The 19335-nt window shown below is 38.0% G+C and overlaps 1 protein-coding gene across 9 annotated transcripts in view; it reads left to right on the top strand.

Annotated features, from left to right (window-relative positions):
• The window catches only part of LOC128694738 (constitutive coactivator of peroxisome proliferator-activated receptor gamma), a 173513-nt gene that overhangs the window by 76243 nt on the left and 77935 nt on the right, over positions 1-19335 (top strand). For all 9 annotated transcript variants that reach the window (XM_070095966.1, XM_070095958.1, XM_070095963.1 and 6 more), the window contains exon 8: positions 5862-6060. In XM_070095966.1, the coding sequence (XP_069952067.1) occupies positions 5862-6060 (199 nt within the window). The remainder of the gene's footprint in view (positions 1-5861; positions 6061-19335) is intronic.

Raw genomic sequence — 19335 nt, 5'->3', positions numbered from 1 at the left:
GCCAATATCCCAAACCCCTCCTTTAAAGTGCAGGCATCGTACTTCCCATTTCCAGTACTCAAGTCCAGCTATATAAAAATAACCGGTTTCCCTGAATCCCTTCACTAAATATTACCCTGCTCACACTCCAACAGCTTGTCAGGTCCCAAAAACCATTTGTCTCCATTCACTCCTAACACGCTCACGCACGCTTTCTGGAAGTCCAAGCCCCCTGCCCACAAAACTTCCTTTACCCCTTCCCTCCAACCTTTTCAAGGATGACCCATACCCCACCTTCTTTCCCCTACAGATTTATATGCTCTCCATGTCATTCTACTTCGATCCATTCTCTCTAAATGACCAAACCACCTCAACAACCTCTCTTCAGCCCTCTGACTAATACTTTTATTAACTCCACACCTTCTCCTAATTTCCACACTCCAAATTTTCTGCATAATATTTACGTTGCCCTTAGACAGGAGATCTCCACTGCCTCCAACCACCTTCTCGCTGCAGCATTTACAAACCAAGCTTCACACCCATATAAGAAAGTTGGTACCACTATATTTTCATACTTTCCCTTCTTTGCCTCCATAGATAACATTTTCTGTCTCCACATATACTTCAACGCACCACTCACCTTTTTTCCTTCATCAATTCTATGGTTAACCTCATCCTTCATAAACCCATCCGCTGACACGTCAACTCCCAAATATCTGAAAACATTTACTTATTCCATACTCTCTCCAATGTGATATCCAATTTTTCTTTATCTAAATAATTTGATACCCTCATCATCTTACTCTTATCTATGTTCACTTTCAACTTTCTGTTTTTACACCCCCTCCCAAGCTCGTCCACTAACCTTTGCAACTTTTCTTCATTCCAACTACTGGATCACTACGACAAGGTCCTAGATGCACTAAAGACAAAAAGAATGCAGATGTAATATATACAGACTTTGCAAAAGCCTTCGACAAGTGTGACCATGGTGTAATAGCGCACAAAATGCGTGCTAAAGGAATAACAGGAAAAGTTGGTAGATGGATCTATAATTTCCTCACAAACAGAACACAAAGTGTAGTAGTCGACAGGGTAAAGTCTGAGGTGGCTACGGTGAAAAGCTCTGTTCCACAAGGCACAGTACTTGCTCCCATCTTGTTTCTCATCCTCATATCTGACATAGACAAGGATGTCAGCCACAACACCGTGTCTTCCTTTGCAGATGACACCCGAATCTGCATGACAGTGTCTTCCATTGCATACACTGCAAGACTCCAGGTGGACATCAACCAAATCTTTCAATGGGCTGCAGAAAACAATATGAAGTTCAACGATTAGAAATTTCAATTACTCCGATAACATGAGAAAACTAAAACTTCATCAGAGTACAAAACAAATTCCGGCCACAAAATAGAGCGAAACACCAACGTCAAAGACCTGGGAGTGATCATGTCGGAGGATCTCACCTTCGAGGAACATAATATTGTATCAATCTCATCTGCTAGAAAAATGACAGGATGGATAATGAGAACCTTCAAAACTAGGGATGCCAAGCCCATGATGACACTCTTCAGGTCGCTTGTTCTATCTAGGCTGGAATATTGCTGCACACTAATAGCACCTTTCAAGGTAGGTGAAATTGCTGACCTAGAAAATGTACAGAGAACCTTCATGGCACGCATAACGGAGATAAAACACCTCAATTACTGGGAGCGCTTGAAGTTCCTGAACCTGTACTCCCTGGAATGCAGGCAGGAGAGATACATGATTATATACACCTGGAAAATCCTAGAGGGACTAGTACTGAACTTGCACACAAAAATCACTCACAACGAAAGCAAAAGACTCAGCAGACGATGCAACATCCTCCCAATGAAAAGCAGGGGTGTCACTAGCACGTTAAGAGACAATACAATAAGTGTCAGGGGCCCGAGACTGTTCAACTGCTTCCCAGCATACATAATGGGGATTACCAATAGACCCCTGGCTGTCTTCAAGCAGGCACTGGACAAGCACCTAAAGTCGGTACCTGACCAGCCTGGCTGTGGCTCATACATTGGATTGCATGCAGCCAGCAGTAACAGCCTGGTTGATCAGGCTCTGATCCACCATGAGGCCTGGTCACAGACTGGGGCACGGTGGTGTTGACCCCTGGAACTCTCTCCAGGTAAACTCCAGGTAAGCACAGTATCATCAGCAAACAGTAACTGTGTCAATTCCTGTTTTGTATTTGATTCCCCATAATTTAATCTCACCCCTCTCCCCAATACCCTAGCATTTACTTCTTTTACAACCCCATCTATAAATATATTAAACAACCATGTTGACATTACACATCCCTGTCTAAGACCTACTTTCACTATTGTTGTTTATTTTTTATTTTATTATCACACCGGCCGATTCCCACCAAGGCAGGGTGGCCCGAAAAAGAAAAACTTTCACCATCATTCACTCCATCACTGTCTTGCCAGAAGGGTGCTTTACACTACAGTTTTTAAACTGCAACATTATATATGAGGTTGTAAAATAAGAGAGTGCTATGGTGCTTGGGAAAAGTGTAGGAGTAAAACATAATGAATCTGAAGATAAAGTGGGAGTTGTCATAGTTGCACTTTGCTGATGACAGTTCTTTTGGGAGATTTTGAAGAGACTTGGATGACAGCCAATAAACTTACACTTAACACTGGCAAAACCTGCTATATTATGTTTGGTAGCAGAGCAGGTGTTGCGCAACTTAACATTAAGATCGACAACACTCTAATTGCCAGACATAATGAGGGCAAATTCCTTGGCCTATACTTTGACAACAACCTAAATTTCAGCACCCATATCCAACACAACAAAAAAAGTATCCAAAACGGTGGGGATCCTCTCCAAGATACGATACTACGTGCCGCAAACTGCCCTTCTCACACTATACCATTCACTTATATATCCATACCTCACCTATGCTATCTGTGCTTGGGGTTCAACTGCAGCAACACACCTAAAGCCAATAATAACCCAACAAAAAGCCGCAGTAAGAATAATCACTAAATCCCATCCCTGGCAACACCCCCCATCCACTCTTCATAGATCTAAACTTACTCCCTGTTCAGAACATCCACACTTACTACTGTGCAATCTAGATCTACAGGACCTTAAATTCCAATATTAACCTTGACCTAAAATGCTTTCTTGATAGTTGTGACAGGATCCACAGGCATAACACCAGACACAAACATCTCTATGACATTCCCTGTGTTCGACTAAACCTTTACAAAAATTCAATGTATTTCTAAGGACCTAAAATCTGGAACACCCTACCTGAAAACTCTAGAACTGCAGACACATTCATCACTTTCAAAACTACAGTTAGAAAACATCTTATCTCCCTGATACACCCCAACAACTAACTACATGATAACCACCTGGTGGTTCACAATTACACTCACTCACCCACTGACTATAAACCCAGAAATACTAATCTTAATCCTAAAATAATAAATCCTAACCAGTCATAAGTTTGCCTATGATACTCCAATATAGACACTTTGTATTGTGCCAAAACAAAAGCATTCACATTGCTAAACTCACAAATTATGATGTAGTCACTTAGCCTTAATACCATAATCTGTAAGGATTTAATGTTAAGAATTAATCTAAGTCTGCCCGAAATGCCTAGCCATGCTAGGTGTCCTAGTGGCTCCTCTGTAATTACTATTTTATAACATGTAAACCACACAATACCCAAAACCTGTAAACCCCACATTGTAACCCTTATAGAGAATAAACTTGAATTGAGAAGTTGCAAAGGCTGGTGAAGAAAATTGAGGGGCTATGTAAAAGAAGGAAATTAAAAGACCACAATAATGAGAGTAACAAAAAAGTAGGCAGTGAAAGATTTAATGTCAGATTGGAGGGAGTATGATGTGAATGTGAATATTCAGGTATTCGGAAGTGAACATGTTGGCAGATAGGTCTATGAATGATGAGGTGAACTATAGAACAGATGAGGACAAAAAGGTGGGAGGCATGTTAAAGCATCTGTGGAAAGAAAGAAGTTTATCTTTGGAGGCAAAAGGAAAAATGCACCAGAGTGTAGTGGTGCTAATGCCTTTGGATGGTTGTGAGATATGGGTTTTAACCACTGCAGCAAGAATGACGCTGAGAACAGTAAAGATGTCATGTGTGAGAGAAATGTGTGGGGTAATTATTATGCAGAGAATTCAGAGCATAGCAATTAGGAGACAATGAAGAGGTCATTACAGCTAAATAAGACAGAAAATTGACTAAATTTGTAAAATGAGGAGGGAAAAAAAAAGTGCCTTACTTAGTACCCAGATAATAAGACGCCTGTTGTACTATAAAGCTGTGTTTGATATGAAAATAGAGCCTTTACAGCCGGGTAAATTTAGTGCTTAATGATTTGATAACTGTGAGAAAGCAAACAAAAATGTTGCTGAGAATGTTCCAGGAAACAGGAAAATCTCCCCTTTTTAAACTTCAAACCACCATCTGAGATAGCTTGAAGAAATATGAGAGTACCATTGAGCCCCCAAATAAGCATGGTTTCTTATTTCCATAATTCAGTTATCGAAAAGTTTTCTTCTTTCCCATGTCTTAATCACTGTTTATTGTGGTCATTCTAATCTTATGAATATTAATATTAACCAAGTTAGTAATATTTAATGAATTATGGTCTGTGAAATACAAAGTGAATCCAAATATGAAATAGAAGTTATACAGTATAGACACAATTTTTTATTTTTTTTTAACACATCACCTGTTTCCCACTGAGGCAGGGTGACCCGAAAAAGAAGAAACACTTTCATCATTATTCACCCCATCACTGTCTTGCCAGAGGCATGCCTACACTACAGTTCAAAAACTGCAACATATCTCCACCCCTCCTTCAGACTGCAGGCACTGTACTTCCCACCTGCAGGACTCAAGTCCTGAATCAATTTGTAAATGTTACTTTGCTCACACTCCAACAGCACATCGTCATAAAAAAACATCTGCCTCCACTCGCTCCTATCTAACACACTCATGCACACTTGCTGGAAGTCTAAGCTCCTCACACACAAAACCTCCTTTACCCTCCTCCCTCCAACCTTTCATAGGATGACCCCTACCCCATCTTTCTTCTACTACAGATTTATACACCCTCCAAGTCATTCTATTTTGTTTCATCCTCTATATGTCCTGACCACCTCAACAACCCCACTTCAACCTTCTGGATAATACTTTTAGTAACCCCACACCTCCTCCTAATCTCCAAGCTATGGATCCTCTGCATAATATTCACACCACACATTGCCCTCAGAAATGACATTTCTACTGCCTCCTGCCTTCTCTTTGTTGCAACATTCATGACTCAGGTTTCACACCCATATAAGAGCATTTGTGCCTCTATACTCTCATACATTCCTCTCTTGCTTCCATAGATATGTTTTGTATGTACAGACTCCTGAGTGTACCAGTCACCTTTTTCCCCATATGGGACTTTTTTTTCCCATATGATTTTCAGTTCATTTAATGCCATTATAAGTTAGCATTTATATTATAAATGTATCATAACTGTAACCAAATGAACTGTAAACTTAACCCTTGTAACTTCTATGTATGTTTATAAGAAAAAAAAAGAAAGATTTGTATTGTCATTTTCATTTTCAGGTACCAATTTTCAGGACCATAATCTGTGCATTAATAGAGGGTTTACTGTATACTGCTTTTTTTTATGAACAAATTTACTTAACTACTGTATGTGTATACTGTACAGTATAGGCACTGTAAAACAATTCTGATATTGTATATTATTTGTGTATAAATGTTGAACTTAATTTTGATCATGTTTTTTCCTTTCTGTCTATATATCTATGACAATGATCTTTTAGGGTTTGGATATCATGGAAAGAGTTCGTTTACGCCACGTAGATAGTCAACTGGGCCGCCATTTGTACACAATACTAAGGGGGGAACCATATGAATCATCAACTACTCTTGAAGACTATACTTCAAATCTGCCATCTGGTGCTATAGTCTTCCAGAATCTGCGAGCCAAGATCTACAGAATACTGCAGAAGTCTGTTAAAGGTAAAAGTAGTTTGGAGATGCAGGTACTTATATCATTAATCAGACCTGGTTATATGGTTCATCAATAGTCTTTCTCGGAAGGAATACACCATGTTGGTCATAATTGTAAAATTACATTTTTGTATGTTTATAGTTCATTAGCTTTTTTTTTTTTTAACTTGTCCCAAGGTTGGCCTCATTTTTTATTAATTAACTTTGTGCCTTTTAAAGTACATGTTGATATTTTCTGGGCTATTGGATAGCCACAAGTTTTTTATAGGCAGGAATTTTCATTAGAAATGCTGGAAATTTTTTCTATTAATATGATTTTAATGAAACATATTTTTTACACACATTTTTATCTTCTGATATGTAATAGTCTGTGTTGCTTGATTTGTGCTGTAGTTTTTTATACACTTGCTCTTTCACACTGATTTTGTTTTACAGTATACTTAATGTAGGTATACAATTAATGTGGTGTGAAAGTCAGAGGTGATACTGTCACAATCTGATAATTGCATTAATTAAAGTGTAAGGATTTTATGTTTCTGGAAACCAAATGTCTTCATGACGTAAAAGTAAGCAATTCGCCAGTTTTTTTTTTTTTTTTAATATTATTCATTTTATTTTGATATTTTGACTCGTAATTTTTTGTAGCTCAGTCAGAATTTCGTGTTCAACCCTTGAGAGAGTGATCTTCCAGTATAAGTTGACAAGCCAATAGTAATTAAGTGTTAAATGAAGCTAAAGAAATTACAAACAAGCATCACATATATTGGCATAAAAAAACATCGAAGTCTGCAAGTGTAATGTAGTGTTATTGGTGGCTCATTCAAATTGGGTTATTTCTTTTAATGCTTTTATTGAAACCCACCTCATATACTATGTTATCACTAGTGTAAACATTGGGCAGAAGGTCGATGGTTGCCACTTTCTTACCCATGCCAGTTTTGGGATTTTTTTTATTGCAGCAGCCCAGCCTTTGGCCAGACTTACCTGGTGATTGTGTGATCAGTCAAGTTGTGTCTCCCTCAAAGCTAACAAGCCTTCATAACCATTACACTCAGCTGATCAGGCACCTCTTAAACTGACTTGTCTAGTTTTCTGTTGGAGACTTCTACCTTTATATTGGCAATATTTATTTTATCTGCTGATATAGTTGAAAATCTTGTACCTCAGATGTTTACAGTGCATTCTGTAATTGTACTTATTGCATCCTTGCTTTTCATTGGGTTTACTTTGCATTGTATCTTCAGAATGATTATTACAAATCTTTGTGGTATTATGGAGATGTGAATAGGCATTCAAACTGTATATAAACTATGAAGTGAAAAATGGAGTTTTGAAAGAGACACCTTAACATTTTCAAAGTTGCGGAATATCAAGCTGTATGACCATGTGGGAGCTATATGGCATTAAAACCTCAATCAATTATATATTTAAATTGGATGGATGTACTTGAAAATGTATAAATGACTTGCAAAAATGTAATAACATGACTTTACATAACTCACATAATGGATGAGATTTGAACCCATGTTGAGCAAGTCCCAAAATTGACTTACCAGTGTGCCAGCTACTGTACAGTGTCAATCTGATAGAATTTGCCCAACTAAGTCTATCTCTATACACACACTAAGAAGGTTAGCATGGGCCCCACAGTGTGGCCCACTCTAACTTTCCTAGTTTGCATAGAGATACACCTAGTGAATCCTATTAACTCCTATTCAGGTGGCATGGTATGGGGTTAATGCACTGGCCTTCCAGTCATAGGCCTGGCTTAACATGTGTTTGCCCTGTCCATTCTGTGAGTATAATATAAATTCATATCTGCAACCTATAGACACAGTGCATTGGGCAGTGAGTACAGTAATGACTTGTGTATTAACAAAAAATACTGCTTTTGTTGTAATAGTAAGATAAAAGTATTTTACTCAGTCATTTTGATATACAGTGCATTTTTTTTTTACGTGCTAGCTGTCTCCCACCAAGGTAAGATGGTCCGAGAAAGAAACACTTTCACTATCGTTCACACCATCACTGTCTTGCCAGAGGCGCACAGATACAACAGTTTAGATGTATCTCTTATTTATTTTTTATTTATTTATTTATTTGAACATGATACAGAGAAGTACAAGGAATACAATTTTTAAAGTGCAGCATGCCAAAGCCCCTTGTATGCAGAGCATTATGGGCAGGCTTAAAATTAACTTAAGATTAACTAAGCAATGATATATTCAGTGGTACAAAAATTATTGTAAAACAGATAACAATTTAGTACAAATGAGTATTACAAAGACAGGTCATATGGTCATTTACAACAGGATCAGGATCAATGCTAGTTATCATAAGATTTATAGTGAATCTATAGTTAGAATTAAGTATAAGACAAAGTAAATATTCTAAAGCTATAAAATAGCACCTGAATTATTTTAACAAATGTAAAAAAAAATGAGCTAAGGTAGCTCTTTAAAGCTAAAATAAATGAGGCAATATAAAAGGGACTAAAATAATTTGTGGTGAACAAAAAAGTGGTAATCAAATAAATGAATATAATGGCAAAATAATGAGCTTATTACACTTTAGCACCTGAGAATAGCACCTTGATTATTTTAACAATTGTGAATATATGAACTAAGGTTGTTATTTTTTTTTTTTTTTTTTTTTTTAAACAAGTCGACCATCTCCCACCGAGGCAGGGTTGTTATATAAAGCTAAAATAAAAGAGAAAAAATATAAGGGACTAAATTAAGTAATGGTAAACAAAGTTAAAATGACAGATAGTCACTATGATATAATATTGATTTGGGAGTAAGATCTGATTTGTTATATATAATAAGTTGGTGGTAAGTTACTAAATGCTGTAAAGAGCTTTTATGAGGATAGTGAGGCTCAGGTTAGGGTGTGTAGAAGAGAGGGAGAATACTTCCCGGTAAAAGTAGGTCTTAGACAGGGATGTGTAATGTCACCATGGTTGTTTAATATATTTATAGATGGGGTTGTAAAAGAAGTAAATGCTAGGGTGTTCGGGAGAGGAGTGGGATTAAATTATGGGGAATCAAATTCAAAATGGGAATTGACACAGTTACTTTTTGCTGATGATACTGTGCTTATGGGAGATTCTAAAGAAAAATTGCAAAGGTTAGTGGATGAGTTTGAGAATGTGTGTAAAGGTAGAAAGTTGAAAGTGAACATAGAAAAGAGTAAGGTGATGAGGGTATCAAATGATTTAGATAAAGAAAAATTGGATATCAAATTGGGGAGGAGGAGTATGGAAGAAGTGAATGTTTTCAGATACTTAGGAGTTGACGTGTCGGTGGATGGATTTATGAAGGATGAGGTTAATCATAGAATTAATGAGGGAAAAAAGGTGAGTGGTGCGTTGAGGTATATGTGGAGTCAAAAAACGTTATCTATGGAGGCAAAGAAGGGAATGTATGAAAGTATAGTAGTACCAACACTCTTATATGGATGTGAAGCTTGGGTGGTAAATGCAGCAGCGAGGAGACGGTTGGAGGCAGTGGAGATGTCCTGTCTAAGGGCAATGTGTGGTGTAAATATTATGCAGAAAATTCGGAGTGTGGAAATTAGGAGAAGGTGTGGAGTTAATAAAAGCATTAGTCAGAGGGCAGAAGAGGGGTTGTTGAGGTGGTTTGGTCATTTAGAGAGAATGGATCAAAGTAGAATGACATGGAAAGCATATAAATCTATAGGGGAAGGAAAGAGGGGTAGGGGTCGTCCTCGAAAGGGTTGGAAAGAGGGGGTAAAGGAGGTTTTGTGGGTGAGGGGCTTGGACTTCCAGCAAGCGTGCATGAGCGTGTTAGATAGGAGTGAATGGAGACGAATGATACTTGGGACCTGACAATCTGTTGGAGTGTGAGCAGGGTAATATTTAGTGAAGGGATTCAGGGAAACCGGTTATTTTCATATAGTCGGACTTGAGTCCTGGAAATGGGAAGTACAATGCCTGCACTTTAAAGGAGGGGTTTGGGATATTGGCGGTTTGGAGGGATATGTTGTGTATCTCTATACGTATATGCTTCTAAACTGTTGTATTCTGAGCACCTCTGCAAAAGCAGTGATAATGTGTGAGTGTGGTGAAAGTGTTGAATGATGATGAAAGTATTTTCTTTTTGGGGATTTTCTTTCTTTTTTTTGGGTCACCCTGCCTCGGTGGGAGACGACCGACTTGTTGATAAAAAAAAAAAAAAAAAAAAAAGTTGAGCAATATATTGTACTATAAAAAAAAAAAACAGCAAATATCCCAAACCCCTCCTTTAGAGTGCAGGCACTGTATCTCCCACCTCAAGAACTCAAGTCTGGGTAATATAATTTTGAGAGTTTGAAGTTGAAATCTAAAGCTACCTCATTTTAACTGAACATTAGTGAACTTGCATGCTACAAGATAAAAATAGTCTTTCTTTGCCATGCCATTAACTAGTTTTATAATAAATTTATCTTCAGAACTAAGCATGTTAAGAAGTTCATCACTCCGTGTGCAAAACTGTTATACTACATCTTCTTTCAACATATCGGCTGTATCCCACCGAGGTGGGGTGGCCCAAAAGGAAAAACGAAAGTTTCTCCTTTTACATTTAGTAATATATACAGGAGAAGGGGTTACTAGCCCCTTGCTCCCGGCATTTTAGTTGCCTCTTACAACATGCATGGCTTACGGAGGAAGAATTCTGTTCCACTTCCCCATGGAGATAAGAGGAAATAAACAAGAACAAGAACTAGAAAGAAAATAGAAGAAAACTCAGAGGGGTGTGTATATATATGCTTGTACATGTATGTACAGTGTGACCTAAGTGTAAGTAGAAGTAGCAAGACATACCTGAAATCTTGCATGTTTATGAGACAGACAAAAGACACCAGCAATCCTACCATCATGTAAAACAATTACAGGCTTTCGTTTTACACTCGCTTGGCAGGACGGTAGTACCTACCTGGGCGGTTGCTGTCTACCAACCTACTACCTACATGTTATACTACATATATAATAAAATTTTATGAAAGCACTTAGGAGTGTACTTTGATCTTGAATAATACTTAACAACTTTTCTGTGGCACTGGCTGCAGCTTTCCTTCTCCTTGTTTATTAAATACAGCTTCACAAATTATATTCTTATTAACCAAGAATGATATAAGTATAGTATTAAAATAAAATTAGTTACAGTTTGGCACAGAGATGTAAATAGTTGATGTTGCCTTAAACAAATCTACATTCATTTTATTTCAAGGCATTGTTACAGTATTTACATATAGCTCTTGATCCATTTATGAAAACCAGTTAGAGTTTGGGGCAATTCATGAATTACTGAAGAGCTTAACAGCTCTTCAGTAATTTTATACTAATTCATGATATTTTCCTATGCCTTATAGCATGTCATTTAAAAATTATGTATCCATTCATATGTTGGTGTAGTGGTGATGTGAACCATTTATAGAATGAAAGAAAAGCAATGAAAACATTTGCAAAATTCTGTGATATGATGACTCGACTGATTTGCATCCTGTTTTTGAACAACTGAACATTGAGTGACTTTTGCTGTCAGGTTGCAGTATTAATGTACTATTCTGAAAACCATGTTGGGACTGCAATCTCACTGAGAATTAATGTCTTGACAAATGCAATGCCATTTTTTTTTATTTTCCCAATAGTGTCATATAATTCCATAAAACCAGTCCAAGAGCTACCAAAGTGGCAGTATGAGTGAAATTGAGCCCAAATTTTGTTTTCCAATATTTTGGTTTGAAAGATACAAGAGGAAGTAAGATAAATCCAATGAAAGTGTCATAAGAATACTAAGAAAAAGCTGTTAACTACCATTGTATTTGACTTTTCAACCTTTTACCAGCAGTTGAAAGCATATTGTGGAACAAAGGTAAAAGTTTTCATGTGATAACTGGACCAGTGAGTGAAGTAAATGCTAGATCAGCCAGGTTTGAATGGATCTGTAGGTCTGAAGGCTGCATGTAGCAATATCTGGACTGATCTGGCAGTTACCAGGAAAGTCTGACCATAGACTGAGGTGCAGGATTATAACCCAAAAAAATCAAGTCAGTGATATGTCCAATACAAAGTGCCAAATGACCCAGTTTTTTGAGGAATAGATTTTAAGCATTTAATTTAGATAATGTACTATTCAGAGATTTTCTTTTCAGTGCAGTTTCTAATAATGCTATAGATGTATTAACCATTATCTATTTTAAAATGTTTTAAACATGCTGTTAGTGTGTATTTGGTGGGCACATGCTAACCTCTTAGAAAAGTTGCCTGGCTTCTAAATGCTTAATTTGTTTTTCTTCAGAGCTATAGAATGAGCTTTTGCAAAATCAGTCTTTTAAATGAGATATTAATTTGAAGCCTACACTAGGGTGAAATAAATTAATGATTGGCAGATGAATTCCTGGCTGTAATACAGAGCTTCTTTGGAATCTTCCATGTGTTAGTGATGCCCTGATGTTCTACTTTAAGGAAGCATTTTCTTTGATAGGGTACAACTATATGATATACTCAGGGTTGGTCACTCATTTCAAGGCTCTTATTACCAAGCACATTTTCTTGGTAACTAGGCTGTCAAATGTTACATTATGTACACACTTTCATTTACACCGTAGGGGAAGAAATATATTTTAATTTTAATAAAATGTAAGTTGTAATGAATTATGTGCTGTTACATCACTTTAGCAAAAAAAAAAAAAAAATTATTTGTGTATGTATTTAAGGTGACTAGTCATAAGTATACATATTAGTTTCTGTAATTGTAGCTCATTTTGTTTTGCTTTCCTTTAGACAAGTTGTGGCTAAGTAGCTAAGTCATCTCATAGTAATAACAATAATAATAATCATAATAATTTTTTTTTTTTTTTTTTTCAACAAGTCGGCCGTCTCCCACCGAGGCAGGGTGACCCAAAAAAAAAAAAAAGAAAGAAAATCCCCAAAAAGAAAATACTTTCATCATCATTCAACACTTTCACCACACTCACACATTATCACTGCTTTTGCAGAGGTGCTCAGAATACAACAGTTTAGAAGCATATACGTATAGAGATACACAACATATCCCTCCAAACTGCCAATATCCCAAACCCCTCCTTTAAAGTGCAGGCATTGTACTTCCCATTTCCAGGACTCAAGTCCGGCTTTATAAAAATAACCGGTTTCCCTGAATCCCTTCACTAAATATTACCCTGCTCACACTCCAACAGATCGTCAGGTCCCAAGTATCATTCGTCTCCATTCACTCCTATCTAACACGCTCATGCATGCTTGCTGGAAGTCCAAGCCCCTTGCCCACAAAACCTCCTTTACCCCCTCTTTCCAACCCTTTCGAGGACGACCCCTACCGCTCTTTCCTTCCCCTATAGATTTATATGCTTTCCATGTCATTCTACTTTGATCCATTCTCTCTAAATGACCAAACCACCTCAACAACCCCTCTTCTGCCCTCTGACTAATGCTTTTATTAACTCCACACCTTCTCCTAATTTCCACACTCCGAATTTTCTGCATAATATTTACACCACACATTGCCCTTAGACAGGACATCTCCACTGCCTCCAACCGTCTCCTCGCTGCTGCATTTACCACCCAAGCTTCACATCCATATAAGAGTGTTGGTACTACTATACTTTCATACATTCCCTTCTTTGCCTCCATAGATAACGTTTTTTGACTCCACATATACCTCAACGCACCACTCACCTTTTTTCCCTCATCAATTCTATGATTAACCTCATCCTTCATAAATCCATCCGCCGACACGTCAACTCCCAAGTATCTGAAAACATTCACTTCTTCCATACTCCTCCCCCCAATTTGATATCCAATTTTTCTTTATCTAAATCATTTGATACCCTCATCACCTTACTCTTTTCTATGTTGACTTTCAACTTTCTACCTTTACACACATTCTCAAACTCATCCACTAACCTTTGTAATTTTTCTTTAGAATCTCCCATAAGCACAGTATCATCAGCAAAAAGTAACTGTGTCAATTCCCATTTTGAATTTGATTCCCCAAAATTTAATCCCACCCCTCTCCCGAACACCGTAGCATTTACTTCCTTTACAACCCCATCTATAAATATATTAAACAACCATGGTGACATTACACATCCCTGTCTAAGACCTACTTTTACCGGGAAGTAGTCTCCCTCTCTTCTACACACCCTAACCTGAGCCTCACTATCCTCATAAAAACTCTTTACAGCATTTAGTAACTTACCACCTATTCCATATACTTGCAACATCTGCCACATTGCTCCTCTATCCACTCTATCATATGCCTTTTCTAAATCCATAAATGCAATAAAAACTTCCCTACCTTTATCTAAATACTGTTCACATATGTGTTTCAATGTAAACACTTGATCTACACATCCCCTACCCACTCTGAAGCCTCCTTGCTCGTCCGCAATTCTACATTCTGTCTTACCTCTAATTCTTTCAATTATAACCCTACCGTATACTTTTCCTGGTATACTCAGTAAACTTATTCCTCTATAATTTTTACAATCTCTTTTGTCCCCTTTCCCTTTATATAAAGGGACTATACATGCTCTCCGCCAATCCCTAGGTACCTTCCCCTCTTTCATACATTTATTAAACAAAAGTACCAACCACTCCAACACTATATCCCCCCCTGCTTTTAACATTTCTGTCATGATCCCATCAGTTCCAGCTGCTTTACCCCCTTTCATTCTACGTAATGCCTCACGTACCTCCACCACACTTACATTCTGCTCTTCTTCACTCCTAAAAGATGGTATACCTCCCTGGCCAGTGCATGAAATTACTGCCTCCCTTTCTTCCTTAACATTTAATAATAATATTAATTTTTTTTTTTTCAACAAGTTGGCCATCTCCCACCAAGGCAGGGTGACCCAAAAAAGAAAGAAAATCCCCAAAAAGAAAATACTTTCATCATCATTCAACACTTTCACCACACTCGCACATTATCACTGTTTTTGCAGAGGTGCTCAGAATACAACAGTTTAGAAGCATACACATATAAAGATACACAACATATCCCTCCAAACTGCCAATATCCCAAACTCCTCCTTTAAAGTGCAGGCATTGTACTTCCATTTCCAGGACTCAAGTCCGACTATATGAAAATAACCGGTTTCCCTGAATCCCTTCACTAAATATTACCCTGCTCACACTCCAACAGATCGTCAGGTCCCAAGTACCATTCGTCTCCATTCACTCCTATCTAACACGCTCACGCACGCTTGCTGGAAGTCCAAGCCCCTTGCCCACAAAACCTCCTTTACCCCCTCTTTCCAACCCTTTCGAGGACGACCCCTACCCCGCCTTCCTTCCCCTATAGATTTATATGCTTTCCATGTCATTCTACTTTGATCCATTCTCTCTAAATGACCAAACCACCTCAACAACCCCTCTTCTGCCCTCTGACTAATACTTTTATTAACTCCACACCTTTTCCTAATTTCCACACTCCGAATTTTCTGCATAATATTTACACCACATATTGCCCTTAAACAGGACATCTCCACTGCTTCCAACCGTCTCCTCGCTGCTGCATTTACCACCCAAGCTTCACACCCATATAAGAGTGTTGGTACTACTATACTTTCATACATTCCCTTCTTTGCCTCCATAGATAACGTTTTTTGACTCCACATATACCTCAACGCACCACTCACATTTTTTCCCTCATCAATTCTATGATTATCCTCATCCTTCATAAATCCATCCGCCGACACGTCAACTCCCAAGTATCTGAAAACATTCACTTCTTCCATACTCCTCCTCCCCAATTTGATATCCAATTTTTCTTTATCTAAATCATTTGACACCCTCATCACCTTACTCTTTTCTATGTTCACTTTCAACTTTCTACCTTTACACACATTCCCAAACTCATCCACTAACCTTTGCAATTTTTCTTTAGAATCTCCCATAAGCACAGTATCATCAGCAAAAAGTAACTGTGTCAATTCCCATTTTGAATTTGATTCCCCAAAATTTAATCCCACCCCTCTCCTGAACACCCTAGCATTCACTTCCTTTACAACCCCATCTATAAATATATTAAACAACCATGGTAACATTACACATCCCTGTCTAAGACCTACTTTTACCGGGAAGTAGTCTCCCTCTCTTCTACACACCCTAACCTGAGCCTCACTATCCTCATAAAAACTCTTTACAGCATTTAATAACTTACCACCTATTCCATATACTTGCAACATCTGCCACATTGCTCCTCTATCCACTCTATCATATTTTTTTTTTTTTTTTTTTTTTTTTTTTTTTTTTTTTTTTTTTTTTCAACAAGTCGGCCGTCTCCCACCGAGGCAGGGTGACCCAAAAAAGAAAGAAAATCCCCAAAAAGAAAATACTTTCATCATCATTCAACACTTTCACCACACTCGCACATTATCACTGTTTTTGCAGAGGTGCTCAGAATACAACAGTCTAGAAGCATAAACATATAAAGATACACAACATATCCCTCCAAACTGCCAATATCCCAAACCCCTCCTTTAAAGTGCAGGCATTGTACTTCCCATTTCCAGGACTCAAGTCCGACTATATGAAAATAACCGGTTTCCCTGAATCCCTTCACTAAATATTACCCTGCTCACACTCCAACAGATCGTCAGGTCCCAAGTACCATTCGTCTCCATTCACTCCTATCTAACACGCTCACGCACGCTTGCTGGAAGTCCAAGCCCCTTACCCACAAAACCTCCTTTACCCCCTCTCTCCAACCCTTTCGAGGACGACCCCTACCCCGCCTTCCTTCCCCTATAGATTTATATGCTTTCCATGTCATTCTACTGTGATCCATTCTCTCTAAATGACCAAACCACCTCAACAACCCCTCTTCTGCCCTCTGACTAATACTTTTATTAACTCCACACCTTCTCCTAATTTCCACACTCCGAATTTTCTGCATAATATTTACACCACACATTGCCCTTAAACAGGACATCTCCGCTGCCTCCAACCGTCTCCTCGCTGCTGCATTTACCACCCAAGCTTCACACCCATATAAGAGTGTTGGTACTACTATACTTTCATACATTCCCTTCTTTGCCTCCATAGATAACGTTTTTTGACTCCACATATACCTCAACGCACCACTCACCTTTTTTCCCTCATCAATTCTATGATTAACCTCATCCTTCATAAATCCATCCGCCGACACGTCAACTCCCAAGTATCTGAAAACATTCACTTCTTCCATACTCCTCCTCCCCAATTTGATATCCAATTTTTCTTTATCTAAATCATTTGACACCCTCATCACCTTACTCTTTTCTATGTTCACTTTCAACTTTCTACCTTTACACACATTCCCAAACTCATCCACTAACCTTTGCAATTTTTCTTTAGAATCTCCCATAAGCACAGTATCATCAGCAAAAAGTAACTGTGTCAATTCCCATTTTGAATTTGATTCCCCATAATTTAATCCCACCCCTCTCCCAAACACCCTAGCATTTACTTCCTTTACAACCCCATCTATAAATATATTAAACAACCATGGTGACATTACACATCCCTGTCTAAGACCTACTTTTACCGGGAAGTAGTCTCCCTCTCTTCTACACACCCTAACCTGAGCCTCACTATCCTCATAAAAACTCTTTACAGCATTTAATAACTTACCACCTATTCCATATACTTGCAACATCTGCCACATTGCTCCTCTATCCACTCTATCATATGCCTTTTCTAAATCCATAAATGCAATAAAAACTTCCCTACCTTTATCTAAATACTGTTCACATATATGCTTCAATGTAAACACCTGATCTACACATCCCCTACCCACTCTAAAACCTCCTTGCTCATCCGCAATCCTACATTCTGTCTTACCTCTAATTCTTTCAATTATAACCCTACCGTACACTTTTCCTGGTATACTCAGTAAGCTTATTCCTCTATAATTTTTACAGTCTCTTTTGTCCCCTTTCCCTTTATATAAAGGGACTATACATGCTCTCCGCCAATCCCTAGGTACCTTCCCCTCTTTCATACATTTATTAAACAAAAGTACCAACCACTCCAACACTATATCCCCCCCTGCTTTTAACATTTCTGTCATGATCCCATCAGTTCCAGCTGCTTTACCCCCTTTCATTTTACGTAATGCCTCACGTACCTCCCCCACACTTACATTCTGCTCTTCTTCACTCCTAAAAGATGGTATACCTCCCTGACCAGTGCATGAAATTACTGCCTCCCTTTCTTCCTTAACATTTAAAAGTTCCTCAAAATATTCTCGCCATCTACCCAATACCTCCATCTCCCCATCTACTAACTCCCCTACTCTGTTTTTAACTGACAAATCCATATTTTCCCTAGGCTTTCTTAACTTGTTTAACTCACTCCAAAATTTTTTCTTATTTTCATTAAAATTTCTTGACAGTGCCTCTCCCACTCTATCATCTGCTCTCCTTTTGCACTCTCTCACCACTCTCTTTACCTTTCTTTTACTCTCCATATACTCTGCTCTTCTTATAACACTTCTGGTTTGTAAAAACCTCTCATAAGCTACCTTTTTCTCTTTTATCACACCTTTTACTTCATCATTCCACCAATCACTCCTCTTTCCTCCTGCCCCCACCCTCCTATAACCACAAACTTCTGCCCCACATTCTAATACTGCATTTTTAAAACTATTCCAACCCTCTTGAACCCCCCCACTACTCATCTTTGCACTAGCCCACCTTTCTGCCAATAGTCGCTTATATCTCACCCGAACTTCCTCCTCCCTTAGTTTATACACTTTCACCTCCCTCTTACTTGTTGTTGCCACCTTCCTCTTTTCCCATCTACCTCTTACTCTAACTGTAGCTACAACTAAATAATGATCCGATATATCAGTTGCCCCTCTATAAACATGTACATCCTGGAGCCTACCCATCAACCTTTTATCCACCAATACATAATCTAATAAACTACTTTCATTATGTGCTACATCATACCTTGTATATTTATTTATCCTCTTTTTCATAAAATATGTATTACTTATTACCAAATCTCTTTCTACACATAGCTCAATTAAAGGCTCCCCATTTACATTTACCCCTGGCACCCCGAATTTACCTACTACTCCCTCCATAACATTTTTACCCACTTTAGCATTGAAATCCCCAATAATAATATTAATTATAATAATTTTATTTTGAAAGATGGCAGTGATCTGTATGTTCTTCCACCTTTATTTTTAGAGCCATTTGTTGGTACATGCATTTAATCATTCACTGAATTTATTTAATAATCAACAGATTACTTTCCAGTGCCTG

The sequence above is a fragment of the Cherax quadricarinatus genome, chromosome 51 (genome assembly GCF_038502225.1).
Source record: "Cherax quadricarinatus isolate ZL_2023a chromosome 51, ASM3850222v1, whole genome shotgun sequence".
NCBI lineage: Eukaryota > Metazoa > Arthropoda > Malacostraca > Decapoda > Parastacidae > Cherax > Cherax quadricarinatus.
The sequence above is the reverse complement of the archived record's forward strand: the minus strand, read 5'-3'. Positions and strand labels throughout refer to the sequence as shown.